The sequence below is a fragment of the Coccinella septempunctata genome, chromosome 2, assembly GCF_907165205.1.
Source record: "Coccinella septempunctata chromosome 2, icCocSept1.1, whole genome shotgun sequence".
In the NCBI taxonomy this organism is placed as follows: Eukaryota; Metazoa; Arthropoda; class Insecta; order Coleoptera; family Coccinellidae; genus Coccinella; species Coccinella septempunctata.
The window spans coordinates 50,069,791-50,088,624 of record NC_058190.1 but is presented as its reverse complement, the minus strand read 5'-3'; the positions used below and the strand labels follow the sequence as shown (position 1 = coordinate 50,088,624).

General features: G+C 34.9%; 2 protein-coding genes across 8 annotated transcripts; both read left to right on the top strand.

The window, feature by feature from the left end:
• The first annotated feature begins 726 nt into the window (after nt 1–726).
• LOC123307180 (probable glutamate receptor) lies at nt 727–3,867 on the top strand. Its single transcript, XM_044889397.1, has 10 exons — nt 727–766; nt 843–1,403; nt 1,886–2,080; nt 2,151–2,244; nt 2,452–2,583; nt 2,636–2,836; nt 2,885–2,987; nt 3,237–3,345; nt 3,428–3,612; nt 3,672–3,867. The coding sequence occupies exons 1-10, from the start codon at nt 727–729 to the stop codon at nt 3,858–3,860; spliced, it is 1,809 nt and encodes a 602-aa protein (XP_044745332.1). The 3' UTR covers nt 3,861–3,867.
• Nucleotides 3,868–4,128: 261 nt separating this feature from the next.
• Nucleotides 4,129–18,283, top strand: LOC123306369 (WD repeat-containing protein 7). 7 transcript variants are annotated; one of them, XM_044888338.1, is made up of 28 exons: nt 4,129–4,647; nt 4,701–4,911; nt 4,967–5,110; nt 5,170–5,398; nt 5,645–5,777; nt 6,723–6,813; nt 6,868–7,141; nt 7,193–7,333; nt 7,512–7,732; nt 7,790–8,009; nt 8,091–8,190; nt 8,256–8,416; nt 8,471–8,653; nt 9,129–9,197; nt 9,547–9,645; nt 9,741–9,910; nt 10,001–10,314; nt 10,369–10,623; nt 10,678–10,828; nt 10,939–11,137; nt 11,457–11,498; nt 11,636–11,812; nt 11,959–12,085; nt 12,245–12,431; nt 13,389–13,515; nt 13,573–13,743; nt 13,965–14,120; nt 16,228–18,283. In XM_044888338.1, exons 1-28 carry the CDS (start codon nt 4,511–4,513, stop codon nt 16,398–16,400), a joined length of 4,662 nt encoding a protein of 1,553 aa, XP_044744273.1. In that variant the 5' UTR covers nt 4,129–4,510; the 3' UTR covers nt 16,401–18,283. The 7 variants fall into 7 exon arrangements, with proteins under 7 accessions (XP_044744273.1, XP_044744275.1, XP_044744274.1 ...); XM_044888340.1 differs by lacking the exon at nt 9,129–9,197; XM_044888339.1 differs by lacking the exon at nt 11,457–11,498.
• The last annotated feature ends 551 nt before the right edge of the window (nt 18,284–18,834 follow it).

Here is an 18,834-nt window from a genome sequence, read left to right as displayed (position 1 = left end):
CCATCTCAAAAAAATGTCTCATCTTTTGAGGCGGTCCAAGTTAGGAGCCGATTTTCGATTAAAGTGAGCTAGCAGCAATCTTCCAATTCTTCAGAAGCAGAAACCAGTAGGGATTTTCCCTTCTAGAGGGTTGCAGAGAAGTTAAGCATCAGACCATAACATTTTGTTGATATCGCTGTGAATTTCGTACAAAAACCTTGCGTTGGAACACACTGTATACAGTATCTCATCTACACCACAGTTTAAGTGCATTCAACTTTAAAAATTTCAGATCAGTTTTCGATTTAAATTCAGATACATAGGAAGGAAGCAATATTTTATCATTAGCCTTCGAAAAAACTTCGTGAGTCAAATAGTGTAACAATAATAATAAATTTAATTGTTCATTTGAATTCTTCGTCCTATTCCACATCAGAGGTCAGATAAGAACGACATTGAGTTTACTTCTAGACAATTAACTGCCCGAAATTTGGATACTCTTCTATACATTTTTTTAATTTCTTTTTATCAATACATAACTGTATCTTCATCTTGGGTTATTTTCATAAAACTCAAGTACTTTGTTGATCCAACAACCCTAAAAACACTAAATTTTCCTATCGTCCTATTGAGATCAACTTCGAACACGCAATTATCGGGTACTCAAAACTTCTGTTTTGTCCCTATACACAAATGGCCAAAACTCAATTATATTTCGATTTACGTTCACACGAAAGTACATTCGTAATGAGAGAACAAATAACATTTATAACGTCGCATTCGGTCAGTAAGTCTCTTCTGATAATGCCTGAAAATGTTTCTCATGCGAACATACCTATCCTATTTAGTCGAATTAATTCTAGAACTGTATCTTGACTCTGATAGTTGCGTACTCCTTATTATAGATCAAAAAAGCACCTTAACTTACGCTGGAAATCACCAAATCATAATCTTGTCAATTAGTAAGAATCTTACGGATGTTTCGGAGAATATCGAAGAAATTATTTTCAAATTTCAATATGGTTGCAGAGGATTCATTATCGACACTAAAAAACCCTCAGTTATGTTCGAATTTATCGAGGAAAAGATAAAACATAGTCTTGTGAGGTTTAACACAAGAAAATACCTGATTGTTGTCGAAGAAAAGATTGAAAACTACGATGAAATATTCAGAAAACTCCCTAGTTCTCGTTATGTCTCGAATTTGCTTTTCCTCGTTCAGAAAACAGCAGAAGAGTTTCAATTCTGGTCCCCTAGTTTCGAAGGAAGTGCGGATGGAATCCGGTTTGAACAGGTTGACACTTGGTTAGCCCAAAATGGTACTTTTCTTCTCGGAAACGATCTGTTTCCTGATAAACTGCGAGATCAGCAAGGGAGGTATTTGAGGATGGCTTGCTTCCATTATGCTCCTTATACAAACTGTGGTAAGACCGTCTATTTAAGCAGAAGAAGTCAAGAATCATCAAGTTTATGATGAATTTAAGAATTCAAGGGGGTTGACATTGACTAGACCCCATCTTTTTGAGAATTTTTCAAAGGTCAACTTCCGACACGCGTTTCTCCAAGAAAAATCATCCTAGATCTAATTTGATGCATATTCTGAAAGATCAACTCTTCTAGTTATAAGTAAATCTTGAAATTTCATCGAGCTCAGTGCAGTGGCGGTTTCAGGAGTGATTTTGGGGTAGGGGCATCATTTTATATTTGAAATTTTTTGAGGTGTCTGTTCATATAAAATCATATGTTTCAAAGAAAACTACTTTGAAGCTTATTCTCATCTGAAAAGGGAAATAAAATCATGTTGCGATATTAAAAAAAAATTCTCCCAAGTTTTCAAAAGAATAAGAGGCCAGAGCTGGAACTGCCCTTGCTTCAATTTGGAATCTATTTTCACCTATTTTCTTAGGTGGGGCCAGCGAGCTAAATGAATATTATGGAACAGAATTGAAGCTAGTGATAGAATTCACGAGGCTGTATAATTTGACCCCAAAGTTCGTCTACAATGACATCGAAGAGGAATTATGGGGTGCATTGTACCCCAATTGGACAGGAAGTGGACTTATGGGTCGGGTATTGAGAGATGAAGCTGATATAGCTTTCAGTGAGTTACCCTAGAATATTACTTAAACTAGATTACTTATTTAAACAAACTTCAGAGAGATTTGTTTTAGCTGCATTTTACATATGGGAATTTGTTTATCATTATATGGACCTGTCCATGCCTTATATTAGAAGTGGAATAACTTGCTTGGTCCCAAAGCCAAAGTACGTGATGAGGTTTTTGGTTGATACTACATAGAGAAAATTGAGAGTATTAAATATATATATATATATATATATAAATATCTTTTCCAAAATATAAAACTATGAAAACCTATGTCGAATATGGATAAATAATATTCAAAAGAGTTTCAGATACATCGGACGAAAACTTCAACCAGTTATTACCTCGTGGATAATTTTATTTTTCAGGATTCTGAATGGATGGCTCACTCCACTTTTCTCTTATAAAGCAACTTTATGGATCTTAGTAATTGCTAACTTTGTATTCAATGTGCTCCTGTTATTTCATATAGTTTCGCACCTACAGAAGGAATACGAGTTGTGAGTTCAGTCGCTATTTTAAAATTATATATTATTGTTCATTTTCATACAGCAACACAAACAAACGAGCATCTTTTATTTTGTTGGATGCTTTTTGGATACTACTGAAGATTTCCCTGGGTCAAACTTTTCATGGCAGAAAGAATTCGTTCATTATCATTGAAAGATTAGTCCTCGCATCTTTTTTTTTAGTTTATTTAATACTGAATTCCGCCTACTTCAGTGGTTTAGCAAGCATCATGACTGTGCCGAGGTGAGTGCTGTTTTCATTAAGAACAAAACGAAAACAAGACTTTTTCAGGTATGAAGACCCTATTGATACAATTTCGAGCTTAGCTGAATCTAATATTGAAATTTCTGGGTTATTTGAAGATTGGATTTTATCTATCAAAGAAATAAAAGAGGTAAAATCTTAAGTAGAAGTTTTCACGATATCAAAATTCTCATTTCTCAGCACAAAACGAAATAATAACATTATAGGTATAACATATGAACAGTCAAGATAATCATCATCATAGTCATCATATAAAAATGTATTCAAAATAATGAAATAATTCAAGTACCTAGTCTCAAATTGGGGTTTCAGAGATTGCTTTCATTTTATCTTGATTTAACTTTTTTGAGCACCTCCATTGTTTATTCTTTTTTTTCAGGATGCATATGGACGAATTGTTCAAAGATATACAGCTGCTTCCGAAAAAGAGCTGAGAATTCTATCCAAGCAAAGTAATCGTGCATTTTTTATGGAACGTTTGCCATACAGTAAGTCGATGGAAAAAATTGTGAACTTTCACATGAAATCATCAATAAGTTTAATTTGAACAAACACAATGGTACTTTTCAGGCACATATGGAATAAACGACTTCATGAAGGCGGATGTTATTGAAAATTATCATTTAATGAAGGAAGACATTTATTGGGAATACACAGAATTTTTTCTGAGGAAGAGCTCTGAACTAGCTCCAAGTTTTGATATATTTATTCTCAGAGTATTGCAATCTGGGATTACTTCACATTGGCAAAGAAAGGTACGTAATTCAAGTTGTAAATATCGTTCAAATTTTTGCAGATTAGAAATAAATTCCAGGCAGTTTATCGTTTTTTGGATCCCAAAGTACAAAAAATAGTGACTATGATGGATGATAGCAACGTAAATCAAGAAGGCGCGATCAAATTGAAATTTTCGCATATTGAAGGTTCTTTTGCTCTGCTGTTCATTGGCTATTTTTTATCAGTAGTATCGCTCATCACGGAGAGACTTATTTATCGCACATGAATAATATTAGGAATACAAAAAGTACTGTTTCATATTGAACAACTACAAAATATGCATATCAGTGAAAATATAAAATAAAAACATCAACTATTTTCATTTAAATCCCTCCAAATACTTTGGAATTGAACCGCCGCATTCATGATGTAGATATCAACATTTAGCAAATAATAGTGGGACCATTTTTCAAAAACTAGTTCATTCTCTGTGCAAGGAAATTCGTGAAAGGTGACAGCGTGACATTCACAAAACGTCAAAGTGAACGTCAGTTTTGAAGTTTAACAGCTGATAAGTTGATTAGTATGGCGTGTCCTAAATGTTCAGTAATGACCAATTTAATTTCATTATCGTAAATTGAATCGAATCCGTCCACTTCTTTGGTAGGCAGATCTGAAACCCATACAATCCTCCATTAGTATTCCTGAGACACAACTACTGATCGACCCTAATAGGAACCCAAAAACACGCTGAGTATTGCTGATGCAAATTCCACAATAAAAATATTCAATGACTTATTAATTTAATGGAAATTTGAAGCATGTGACTTATGTATTCTTTCTAATTTGTCGAGGTTTCGTCTGATATGCTTGAAAATGAATTCACTAAACTTCCTACTTTAGTGTATTTTTAGAAGATTAGTTTTGAAAATTAAAATGCCTGGCACTAGTCTTGTTGTGCCAGTGGTTTTGTGGGGTAAACACCCCCCAACACACTGTATTTCTTGTATATTTCTTTCGAATGATCAAAAGACCTTAGCAACTGGTTGTTATGATGGTCAAATATGTTTATGGTGAGTTTCATGCTCCAACCAAAAATATTGGTATTTATTTTCGTATGTTTAAGGCAAGTTGATCCAGATACTCTTCAAATGACGCCAAGATGTTTACTAGTTGGGCATACAGCCCCTATACTGTGTATATCGAAGGCATCAATTGTTCAAGATAATAACTATATTGTGTCAAGTTCAGAAGCTGGAGAAATGTGTTCATGGGATTTAGTCGATGGAAAATGCCGTGAAGTTAAGAAGTTAACACAAGTTCATACAAATATGCAGGTTGACTTGTATTGAAACCTTTTTTGAATTTCTTAGTAATGACAAATTTTTTAAGGCCTATCATATGAACAACTGTGCTGACGTAAGATTATTTTGTAATGGATATTACCCTGAAATTATGGTTATGGATCCCTATAATTTAGAGGTATTATTTATGTTATCATCAAGGCAAAACCCAGACTGGATAAGTGCACTACATGTATGTATTTTTTGACTAGTCTAGACTCTTTAAAATAATTCTTATGAAAATATTTGAAGGTTTTACGTCCAGTTAAAAGAAAAGACGATGTTGTGCTTGCGATAACTACAACTGGCATGGTAAAAGTTTGGACTTTGCTTGGAGGAGAGAACAAATATTCAGATCCCATATATGAAAATGAAAGTAAACAAATCAAACCACTGAATGCTGTCTGCATAGTTTGTTGTGCGTATAACCAAAGAACTGTTTTAGTGGTCTGTACAAAATATTGGCAAATTTATGATGCAGGTAAATACATTTGTATTCTACCTATTTCTTGTATTCCTCCATCTATAATCTAGAAGCTATTTATTAATTTATTATTATTTTTAAATGTCGGCAATTGTCCAACCAGTTTGAATGAAAAAATCATGGCTATTAGCACTTTTTCTTGGGATTTCAACCTCTACGACCCACTACTGAAGTAATATTTTTGTATTACATTCATTTACCTTTACCTCTAGAGAATGGTTCCAAAGTTAGATTGTTTTATAGGTGACTTCAGTGTTTTATGCTCTTATCTGGCTCCTAGAGGAGAGAGGTGGCTGTCAGGGGATTTTATTGCCATTGATCGAATTATAATGCTATCAGACGCTGGCAAAGGTTACCTATACAAGTTGCCGGCAAAGTAAGTAAAAAGAAGAAAGATAAAGTTATTTATCTCAGGAAAATCTTTTCTGTCCCTTGATAAACTCTAGAATTATCAGTCCTTTTTATGTTGACATTATATAATAAAACAAATGTGGTCACATGGAATTATGTTTGAAAATTTTATATCAGTGTGTAAATATTACCAGGAGCTAATATTCAGGGGCTTTTATCAAGAATCAATTAGTTCACAATGTAAACATTGGGAATGTGTATATTGTTGTAACCTTGACCTACAGCTGAAAAATGGACAATTAATTGATTCTTATCTGAAATGATATTTTTTTAATGAAAATCATTTTTAAATGTTTTTGTTTGAGGAAAATTGAGAAGACATTCACTTAAACATTTTCTAGAACTCTTGATATTTAAAATGACACCAGAATAATCTGAATAAAGCAAATTTACCTATTTCAGCATTTTATGAAATAGAAAAACCTAATGAAGAAATGTTTTTCGTCAATTTACTGCTCTTATTTAGGTTGATCATCCGAAAAAATAAAATTTTTGGTCAAGTACTTACAGAACTTGTTCAAATTACTCTTCAAATTCTAGGTTTTGAATAATATCTTGGCAGATATTCTGATACTGAATTTGTTCGTCAAATCTTTTACTTTATAAGTATCTCTCTTAATCACTTATTGCTTCCGCAAACATTATCCTTTTTATATTTTCTAGAAATCTCAGGATGAAAAATCTGAGGTAAACACTCACAAAACACATTGTAACACTATTTCCAATATTCTTCTCTCTTAACGTTGGATTGTATTTTGAATTGAAATGAAAACCTTTGCTTGACAATTTTTTCCTCTTATTTTGAAATATCTTTTCTTCTTTGTGGCATTGTGTGAACAAAGCTTCATTTTCACTTTCTAACCGTCTTATGTCTGAAATATTTTGGTTATCTTGGTATTAAAATTTGCAGCAGTGTCCCTGATAACAAGAACTTCCACAAACCGAGTACGGAAAGTGACAGTCCATTCCTTTACTGTTTGCTCAGTCAGCCTGACAATAAGGTAAATTCTAGCTACAACCTTGGTGAACTCCATTCTTAGAACTTCGTTTTTCAGACTTTATCATGTCCACCTGCCATGAGATTCGTTATGACACAAAAACAGAACAAACAATGCCGATACCTACTGAGAGGCGATTCAGAAGGTTATATTCTAGCTTGGAACATTCCCGATATCTCAGAGGCTCAGCTGGCGGAAATAAGAAACCATAAACCCCCCCAGCCCGTCAAAATGAATGCTTCTTTGATGACTAGTCTTTCAGAGGCCTGGGAGAATGTACGTCCCAGGCCTGTTGGTATTTTGGACCAGCTAGAAAATCACGAGGGTCACAGTAAGTCAAAGTGAAAATTTTTTGAAGGAATCTATTTTTGATTTGTTCAAGGAGTGAAACTGACCGCAAGTATATATCTGCCAACACAATGTAGGCTTGTTGTTGGCAGAGAAGATGGTACTATAATAATTGCGCCAGCTGTTCAAAGTATTATGCTCCAGCTTCTTCATGGAAATCATCAGAACTATCAAGGTATTTGTAAAAAATTTACTATTGATTAGGTGTTTCAATAACTCTTTGACCTTGAAGTAGGTTATCTGTCAAAATAGTGTTGACAGATTGACTTTGACAGATGACAGGAACCATTTTATTTCATTTTATCAAGCTTAAAGCAATGATCTTAGCAGACATTCTGATAAATTCATTGTAGATTGGCCGCCACATCAGATCTTATCAGGACATGGGGGCAGGGTGAATTGCCTCCTCTATCCGCACAGCCAACATTCCAGATACGATAAGAACTTCTTGGTATCCGGCGGTGTCGACTTCGCAGTGTGTTTATGGGATTTGTACTCCGGCACATTATTGCACAGGTTTTGCGTTCATGCCGGAGAAATCACCCAGCTTTTGGTACCGCCTAACAATTGCAGCGTAAGATAATCAAACATAAGTTACAATTGAAAAACTTACCTTTTTTTTCAATTCTAGAATCGCATACAGAAATGCATTTGTTCTGTCGCATCGGATCATTCAGTAACATTGCTCAGTTTGACTGAAAGAAAGTGCGTTTGTTTAGCCTCTAGACATCTGTTTCCCGTTACTACTATCAAGTGGCGCCCTCTTGATGATTTCATCATCATAGGTTGCTCTGATGGTACCGTTTATGTATGGCAGATGGAGACGGGTCACCTAGATCGAGTTCTCCAAGGTAGTATTTCCTCTTTTCACCATATTCTATGTAATCAAAAGAAGAAAATGTTGTACCTACAATGACTTTCTCGATCTATAGGAATTGCAGCTGAAGAGGTCCTATATGCTTGTGAAGAGAACGAAGCTCATAATATGTCCTCTGATGTTGGCCTAGCTAATCCAGCTGTTCATTTCTTCAGGTATATAACCTAAATCAACTGAGGTAAACATGAACTGATTTTATTTTTACGATTTCTTTTTGCAGGGGGCTTCGACATAGAAACTTATCCGCCATCAGACATGCAACACAACGAGGCTTACACCAAATACAGCAGCTTGGGGCTCACATAAATAACGATGATCCCCATATGCAGAGAAGTCACACATCCCCTCTTTCAATTCAAGGCTTAAGAACAAATCCCAAAGGTATTTTTGAATAATCTTCATATCTTCAAAGATTCACGGTCTGAATTTTTTCAGATCCCGAGAGCCATATTCTTTTCTTCGATATTGAAGCACTCATCATTGAATTGTTGAGTGAAGAGTATGCCATGATGTCTCCAGGCAGTCTGGAAGCTGCTGGGTTGACATCACAGACTGAATATATGAAGGTTTTAGCTTTAACCCAAAGCGCTAGTCCTGACGCTCATAAAAAAATTGCTGGTGAGTCTAGAAAATGATATTTTGTATACACACTGCTCAAAAATTTAAGTGGATAATTTGCGTTCATGTAATAGTATATGAAGGGAAATGAAAAACTATTGGTGTATTAGGATTGGTGACAACATTGTAGAGAAATGAACAAAATAAAGATGCTACCTGGTGAAGTCAACAGGCTTCAAAAATGTTCCTTCTGTTACAAAAGCTTGAAATCAATTTTTAATATTGAGTAAGGCCTCCTCCAGCTCTTTGTAATGCTCTTTTTCTATCCATCATTGCGACTATGAGGGCATCAATGAAAGTTTGAGGAATGTTTTTCCAAATGTCCCTCAAAGCATTGGCGGGCTGTTGTAATGTTTTCCCTTGAATATCCACTTTAATTTTTGAGTAGTGTAGAATAAATATTGAAATGAAAATGGTTTGCCAGTTATTTATAGTAGCTCTTCTCACTATTTCATTGAGTGTTTTTTTATCCAAGATTTCTTTGGAAAAGTGAAAGACAAAGCCGAAAATATGGAAAGAATTATAAAGGAAAAAGACAAACATGGTAAAACAAAAACGATCTCAAAATGCTTGTGCACCTTTTAAAGCATTTTACATTTATTCCATGTAGTTTTGCACCAATTAGGATAATGTATTTTTTTTATTTATTCACTTTCCTGAATGCTTGCACTCTTTCTGTTGGATACCACGTGTTCATTAGCTTCGAAATTTTTAATCCATGTAGTTAAGGTACCTACATCTCCCGAACCACACACCAGCTTGTTTTATAACTGCCCCTGTTTGTTCACAATATCGCTTTGGTTTGTGAATGGAAGCATCTTATTTCTAGTTTTGTATAATTGCACAGGCATGAATGGAAAATTTTCGAAATTCTTAAATTCGATTTCACGTAGGTATATTAGCCAAAATGAAAGAAGGAGCTGAGCAAATGCAAACGAAAATTCAAGCCAAAGCGGAAAGTGTCTTGAAACAAGGAAATGATAACAATAAAGGTGAATTTTCAGTAGAAACTTCTTGATATCGAGTCGTTATTTCGACATATTTATAGTCTGTAATGAATTTTGTGTGAATGACAACTCGTTTTTAGAAGGAGGGGATCACAACAGTCAATCTTCGAATAAACCATTGAGTTTTCCGTTCGAAACTAGTCATGGAATGGAAATTGCCCAATTACTCTTGTCTTTATTACATTCTTGGGGCCTGGACAGTGATCTAGACCGGGTGTGTCAGGCTAAACTGGGCCTATTGAGACCTTTGGTAAGTGTTTTGCGTATAAGTATGTGAATTGGTTGGGAAAAAATGCTTCTGTAAATATTCTGTTGAATTTGAACTTACACATTTTTTTAGATCCCTATATCTTTCGGGGTGTTATCAAAAGCGAATCACATGTCCCTCTTCCTTCCAACTTGGCACAATTGCATACCGATGGAGAATGAACCTATGCCTCTACCAGCCGAAATATCCTTATCAAATTGTTTGCCCCCAGAAATGGTGAGGCAAGAACAATTAACTAGGATATTTACGGCCAGGACCCATTGGGAATTGAGTACAACACTGACGAGCAATCACCTGTTAGCTATCATTGCTCTCAGTCATACTTTGATGTCTATGAGCAATGCTACGTTTGTCCCAGAGCAAGAACGCAACAGAAAAATGCATAGGTATGACGATTAAGGAAATATTTGGAATATTCCTCTATTCCCGTCGATTTTCAGGCAATCCACGAGAGTTAATTGGAGTAAAGTCGACGAAGAACACGAAGAGCTTTATACTCAACAGCAAGCTCATATAAAACAAGGATGGTCGTTGCTATCCACGTTGCATTGTGTTCTTTTGCCAGATAAAGTAGTCGAAGCTGGTGCGAAACATTTCAAACGTCCGCAAGTAGAGATGATGGCTAAAAGGTGGCAGCACCACTGTGTGGAAGTGCGAGAGGCAGCTCAAACCCTCCTCCTGGCCGAACTGTCGAGGTAATTATGTCCGCATCCCGACAACGATTCATATTTATTGTTGTAATTCTACAGAATGGGTCCCAAGGGTAGGAAAGCACTAATAGAGACGTGGTCCCCGTATTTACCGATATTTTCGACTCCGACGGATACTATAACCCAACAAATAACATCACCTATAACACAAAATAATATAAATTCCGCCAATTCCATGCCGACTGAAGCAGTAAGTCGATCTAGGTGTTGCCAGTGGCAAATATGTAGAGCTCTGTATATTGTAACACGCACACCGTCGCTGCATTTGACGAAATGGCATGATTCTTCGCTGTTTTTTAGGAGGAGGAGGAGGACGACGAGGAGGACGAGACAGTCAGGAGGCCGTCAAATATAACGGAACTGAAACGTAAATATTCGACTGCGATCATTCTGTTGGGTGTGATCGGAGCCGAGTTCGGACAAGACATTACCAGCACTGATAATTCGAAAAAGAGAAATAGTGAAGATCGGAGGAAGAGCAGCGGTGCTGAAGGATTCGGTGAGTTAATCTTTCTATCTCTTACACGAAAATAGAGATGAATTCTTTTGGCGTGATTTTTTTTTCAGTAATTGAAATTACACTTTTAGTGTTTTGTGCTGGCATTTATTATGCCTTATTATATCATATCCATGTCTCTCTCCCTAACAGCTTCGAGTGTCATCTCTAAAAGATGTAAAAACTAAGTTTATATCTCATTTTTGCTTCTCCCAAATATGTGAAATATTTCCGATTTGAACATTTTTTGCATATACTAATTGAATATGTCGCGTGTTTCACTAATATCTGCCGCTTATTCATTGATGAATTTTTCAACCAGGTAGCAGATGGTCCCTAAGGTGGAGTATAAAGAAACAGCCAGGTGAAATTTGCTATTTATTTTCTTTGTGGGTATATGGTTGCTTCGTTTCTGGGTAGAGTGTAATCTGTGGTAATTTTGGGTTATGTGTGGGTCGACGGTCCTCAGTTTCCGTGGATCTTAACGAACGGCATTTTCAGGTCCTGGGAATAATAACTTGGCCAGGTTAACGGCCATGGCTCTGTCGCATCTCTTACTTGCTCCTCCCTCTCCCAAACTCCCAGCGTATGTGGCCTTGAGGAGAGCAGCCATTGACTTGATCGGCAGAGGGTTCACGGTTTGGGCGCCTTTCTTGGACATCAGTAAAGTACTTCTTGGTAAGGTCCCACCATTAGCTTCAAGATCAAGAGGAAATTAATTGATTTTTTCCACTCTCTTGCGTTTTTTCCTACTTTCGAGCAGTTAATTCAGTTTCGAAAGTGTGATTTATGTTCATTATTGTAAAATATCGTTTATCCTCTAGGTCTATTAGAACTCTGTTCTGAAGCTGACAGGCTGGTCCCTAGTATGACTTATGGTTTACCATTAACTCCTCAAGCGGATTCCTGCAGGACAGCTAGACATGCCTTGACTCTTATTGCAACAGCAAGGTAGGAATTGAAAGAGCAGATGTCATAATGATGACAGAAATAGTTGTTCACTACAGTCTACAACTATCCTCTGTAGATATGCATCAGTTCGGCAAGACTTAGTTATTTCAGGAATGTTCAAATTTTCATTTTTTGAATGACGAAGTGTATTTTTGACAGGCCCGCCGCATTCATAACAACAATGGCGAAAGAAGTGGCCCGCTACAACGCCATGCAGCAGAATGCACAAGCATTGAACATAACCATAAACAATAACGTCTTGCACAAAGCCAAACCGGAGATTTTGAGAGGAGTTGAGTTATTGATAGAAAAAATGCAGAACGAAATGACCGATCTATTAGTAGAGGTGAGTTTTTCCGAGACCAAGGTAGTTCATCTCCGATACCTAGAATTCATACTCTGCTGCAGCTCTTGTCATTATTTCTCCTCTCATTTTCGTCCTAATGAATTTTCAGACGGTAATAGCTGCATCAGTTTCCGATGGACTAGCGGCTTAATTGACATTTTCTTGAATATTTCAGGACACAGAGCGGTGTAACTTCGATCCCATCGATCAGTTAAACCGGTGGATGGTGTTGGTAATACATTATGCAGAACTTTAATTACTCATTTACTACTAGTCGATTCTGTAGATTCAATTAACACGTAGTTGAACTTTTGCCAATTCCATCCCACTTACCATTTCTATTTGGAAAAATCGTGGTGTACCATTCACCACATAGAATTTAGTTTCAAGTGAAGAAAGTGGACTATACGAACTCTTTCGGGCTTGTAACTTCTTAAAAATCTTCTTTTCTGTGCTTGGTTATAATTTTAATTTCTTCTTCTTCATTCATGATCAATCAATTATTTCAGTAGCTACAGTGGAAGGTATCCAAGGTTTTTCAATAAAAGGTTTCTTTTTGGACCATTTCAATAATCTGTAGAGAAGGGCGGTAGCGTTATGAAATGAATAATGGAACCTTGGGTTTATTGCTCCTTCAATTCTCAAAAAACGGCTAAAAATTATATTATTCAATTAGTTTCCGGCCCTAAAGCCTCAATATGCATATTTAGTATTGTTTAGTAATGTTTTGAAGGTTAAGCTTAGACAATCTTCTCATTAGATATTTCAGGATTTCCTTTCATATCAACTTTCAACATTTCAAGCTCTTTTGGCTTAGTTTAGCAATTATTTTCTTGTTGATAAAGGTATGAATGAAATCGATATGATAAAAGATAAGTTTCATAATATAAGGGAAAACTATTATTGGAAAACCACTCTTCTTCAAATCGAACAAAACTATATGCCACATTTTTTCAGTTAATGGATATCATATTGCACTGCTTAGACCAAAGTCAACTCAAAAATAAGAGTTTACAAGACGTATTTCCCGCAATATGTAGATTTACGCAAGTTTCACATTGCCTTACAACTCGAAGAATAGCTGGTAAGTATTCCTGGATACTTCATAGTGAGCCACGTCTTACGTTGGCTCTATTTTCAGTTGGTTCTAATAACGGTACACTGACCCTCTACGAACTGCGTCACAATAAGACCACTTCCATCAACGCACACTCGACTCCAGTTACTGCTGCTGCCTTCAGTCCCGATGGCAAATTTTTGGTCAGTTACTCTTGCGGTGAAAACAAACTATGCTTCTGGCAAACTAGCACAGGTGAGTAGCTCAACTACGGTTTGTGTGGGTCGAAAACCGGGAATTTTTTATTTTTGCACAATTTTTATTACGACTTCCTTATGGTTTGCTTAAGAATAATGCTTCAGTTTTTTCGAGTATCTCGTATTTGTTTTGATCCTGTAAAAATGAAAACTTTTCCTTTTTCTGGCCCACTTCTATTTTTTTTTATTTTCTTTTGCGTTGACACTTGCCTCTTCCAGTAATTTTAAGATGTAGAAAGATCCATATACACTGTGGTTCTTGCACCTGTCCGAAAGTAGGGTTTTCTTTGAGTTTCTGTGGTTGTACAAGAGTTGAGCAGGACGAAAATCATGACGAAAGCGAAAATCATATCAATGAAAAAAGCTGCAATATACGTAGGTAGCATATATAACATATAAATCGCTTTTGCCTATGCTATTGCATCATCACATTCTATACAGGGTGTAAGAGGTGCACTACTGATAGTCCACACACTATGTCGAGTTCTGAAGTATTGAGAAAAAATCCTTGTGGTCCTGTTGGAAGAAGAATCTTGAACTCTCAAAATGCAATCAATGGATTGAAAACTTTTTATCTGATTCAAACACAGATTCTTTTTTCTTCAGGGCATATATTGTAATGATCGTTTGTTAGTCTTGAAAATGGGTTTCGTTGTTGAGTTTTGTCTCCTTGTGTTATACGAGTGTGAATCTCATTTGTCACTTCTGTTTCCTTAGCGTCATCTAGAGATTAATGCTTCATTTTATATTGTCCTAAACATTTCTGTGTTGTTTTATTTTCTTTAACATTTTTGTGATATTGTTATACCTAGATTTTGTTATTGATTTATTCTCAAACCAGGTATAACTTGGCATTTATTCTCTTTTATTTTGACGAAACTATTTCATTCAGTTTTTGATATTTGTTCCGATAAAGGTCCGTTTTTTATGACGTACGTTTCTCTGAAATTCGAATCTTCCAATGGCCAAACTCTTTTCTTACACCCTGTATATGCAGCGACTCGAGTTTATCATTTGTGATTAACGCTTTGGTGTGGAACTATATGAGGTTATGGAAAGTTTAAAGGCTGTCATCAACACATCCTTGGAATTTTTTAGAGGTAGTCGTAGAAGTGGGATTCCTAACCTTAATTTTCGGATTTTTTTTTCAAACACAACGGACTAAGTACTTCGCCAAAACACAATTCACTTGCTACTTTTATTTCATGGATTAAGGAAAAAACCATATCTCTCATCCAAATCCTTAATCGTGTTAATTATGATTAATAAAAACTTGCCGAAAGTCATGAAAATAATACATTAACTTTTTCTTTCAAAGGTATCATCTCGTTGATGAGGTGACAAATCGTTAAGTGATATCTTACTCTCATGATTATTTTACTGAAAAAGATATAGCCAATTTCTAATACAGATTTTAATACTTGATATAATAAGTAGAATAAATTGTCCAAGTTCTGCAGGATATCGAAATTTTTCGTACTTACATAAGAAATTTGCTTTTATATAACAGTTTGAACATCTAGTCCAAGTTTATGGTTCATTGGTTATGGTTTCACATATATCTGTTAACATTTTTCATAACTAGAATAGCAGAACGCAATAATGGAAAAAACTTGTGACTATTCGGTAAACTTATATTGTTCACCTGAACTTATCATGCCCAAAATAAAATTAATCAGTTAGCTTTGATAATTTGACGTTTTGATGATAGACGTCATGGCGGAGAGTTGAAGCGGATGGTATTAAACGATTATATACCTTTTGGTCTTTATAACTGAATGAAACTCCTTGCTATTGTCTTGTGGGGAACAGGGTGTTTTATATGCCCAAGAAGACCGGATACGAGGACTGCAATTTATGTATTGAGAACTGGCAACACCTCTCCTTCAACCCCTTAGCTGCAACCCCATCCAATCTTCTGTTTTTCAAATGGAAACATATACCATGTGTGAGCTCGTTGGAAAGCTCACGGAAAATGGAAAATATAATTAAGAAACTATTGTTTCTCAGCCAAACGGTGGTTCAGTCGCATTGCAAATATGTATGAATCTTAAAGAGAATGTTATGAAAATATTTTTCATAAAATTTATGATTGTTAGTTCTTTCTTTTCTCAATACGTAAAAAGCAGCCCTTGTATTGCACCAAAGAGTGTTCATTCTTCTATTTAATCTTCGTCTTCAAAGAGATGTGGTTGTAGAGTAAACCTAAATGAAAATGTTCATTCAAATATTTGTGAAGAATATTGAGCTTTCTTCGTTCAGTCTTGTATGATCGATTCGAATGGTTGGTATTCAATATCAACTGAACATTGCGTTTATGACATGATCTACATCAACAGATAGAAGGTGAGTTGAGATAATTATTCAAGGTAGAATAATGATAGAAATAACACATTGCTGGTTATTTGGAGAGTACAGAGGTATAAATGATATTTGCAAGAGGGAAGTATCGAACAGAAAATCCACTAATCAATTCTCCTAGGTATGTTCGGTTTGGGCCAATCGCAGACCAGGTGTGTGAAGTCTTACAGTACCGCTCCCATCGCTGACGTTTCAAGGTTGAACCCGATGAGACTGGCCAGGTTGATATGGATCAACAATAGAACAGTTACACTGATGCTGGCAGACGGTTCGGAAACGCGGTTCAATATATAAGGTTTAGGTCGCCAACTTGTCTTTGTGGCCTTCAATGTTGATGTTATTCTCTTCTTCTTCTGGTGTTGATTCCATTCTACGATATTCAACTTAAAAGTGCACCGTAATATTCTAGAATTTCTATGTAAATGTATTGTATCAATATGTATCAAATTTTATCTCCTTTAACAACTTTGTTTTTGACATCGCTACTGTTGGGGTGTATATGAAGCAATAACCCTTAGAGTTGATTCACCATAGGCTTGACTACTGAACTAGAAGGAAAGAAAGGTGTCGACGCATGGCAAATCTATAGTGTTCTCTAACTCGATTCTATTTTTTAAGTTTCTAATCATGACGGTTTCAAACTTTTCCGATTTTGGTATAAGTCAATTTTCTTTATCTGGATTTTATCAACACCATCATTTGAATCTGCGATTGGGTTATGATTGTTTTAATATTAGTTGTATTTATCTTCACAATAATTGATTTCGGAATTGTATCAAGAACGATGATAGTGATCTAGTCATTTTTAGTCAATTTGTCAATTGCAAGGTTGTTGGGTATTTGCAATAATAATGTAAGAGGTAATTTTTAATTTTATACATCTGAGTGACAATAATTTGATGAACACAAATTATTTTTTCTTAGTTCATGTAAATTAAAGAGTTAGCCAAATCGTCTGATATATGATAAATAGCCTTAAACATTTTAGTTTCATTCAATGTGCCTCAATATATATCTTATAAATGGAAAATGTATCTTATTTCCACATTTATTATGATTTTTCCGTGGAAAAGAATCAAATGGAATTAAATTGATAAACGGACAATCTTTATGATGGTATTAAATTGTATTTTCAATTGCTTTCTTTATTAAGTTGATATAATCGTTCAATATATTAGAGCTACTTTCTATATTTGATGAAGATACATTTTACCATCTATTCTTATGTAGTAACGACTGCATTCTCTGCATAAATGGAGATAATAGCTTTGTAAAACTATTGAAGTCTTATGATCCTTGAAATATTTATCGACTGTTGAGAGTTATAATTTTTGCATTTTAAAAGGCACAGAAAGATTTTAAAAAGAATATAAATTAGTGTTTGTCTATTTGCTATATTAATCCTAGTGTAGTATTACAGTTCTTATTCCAGATCCCTCATAATGTTGAAATCTAAATATTCTCGTAAAGAAAAACTACCTATCAGAATGTTTAATGTAAGAACAGTTGAATGTATCCTCCAAAAGGCTATTTAGAATAAATAAGGAAAATACCCATATTGCAAACATTTATTATTGCATTTTAGAATTTGCGATTATTTTTGAAAATTCAATATTTTTCCATTAATCATATTCGGTTTGATCATTTTGTATTTATTCAAAACTAAGCATTTTTACAGCAGGACCTATTCTGAAATATTTTAGTAATTTTTCGTTAGTACTTAGTAGTGCAACTTCAAAAAAAAAATCAGTACGCCTGAAATAATAATTTCTTGTGATAATTGTATTTTTGGATTGGCAAATCGAGCGTGATTTGAGCTGTAGGAAATATTCTCTCATTTCTTCATGTTAATTTTTTATCAGTATTGTTTTTAGTCAATTAATTCTCAATTTGGTGATTTGAAATTTCAACCAGAATGATTGATTTGGTATTCTGTACCGTATTGTTGGAAATAATATATACATAGTTGTAAGGAATGTATAAATGTTATTTATTTATAAATTCTACCCTCCTTTGTAGTAAAAGTGTATCATATAATACGTTATTTAATTGATAATAATTTAAATTTATTCCCATGTAATTGTAGTTTTAGTTAGATCCTATTGTAAATTAATTTTTGAATTTTTATGCTGTAAATAAATATTATTATTTAGATAATCAATCACAATATTCTATTATTCTGTTGTTTTTGTGCCCATTAGAGGGGATATTTGGGATTATTCTGGATGTTCGTAAATTTTGAGATTGCAAAACGTAAGCATTTCACTTATTTCCAGTAGCTGAAGATGATTAGTAAAAGTGGTGAACCGAAAAATTATTATTTTAAATATGTAGAAAAGTTGAGGTAATAATACACAAAAAAAGTAGTAGGATAGAAATGAAGAAAAAAATATTAGTGAAAAAATTTATCGACTGTCGCTAAGTGACAGGTAGGTGTATATGAAATACTTGAAGTTTGAGGTGGAAAGTGATAATTTGATACAGAAATCGTGTGCCTCATCGGCAACGATCTTATTATTCTTATACAGGGTGTTCCTGGAAAACTGTGGATGCCTCATCAAAAAAGGACCATATTCTTTCATCAATTTTTCACTCTGGGGCTCCTAAATATGCGTCCACACACAGAAGATTTTGAAGATGATGTCGACGCAGTTTTTTCACTGTTAACAGAAAAAATACTCATTTTGCTAGGAAAAAACTTGGTGGTACTGCAGATGATGGGTAGAAA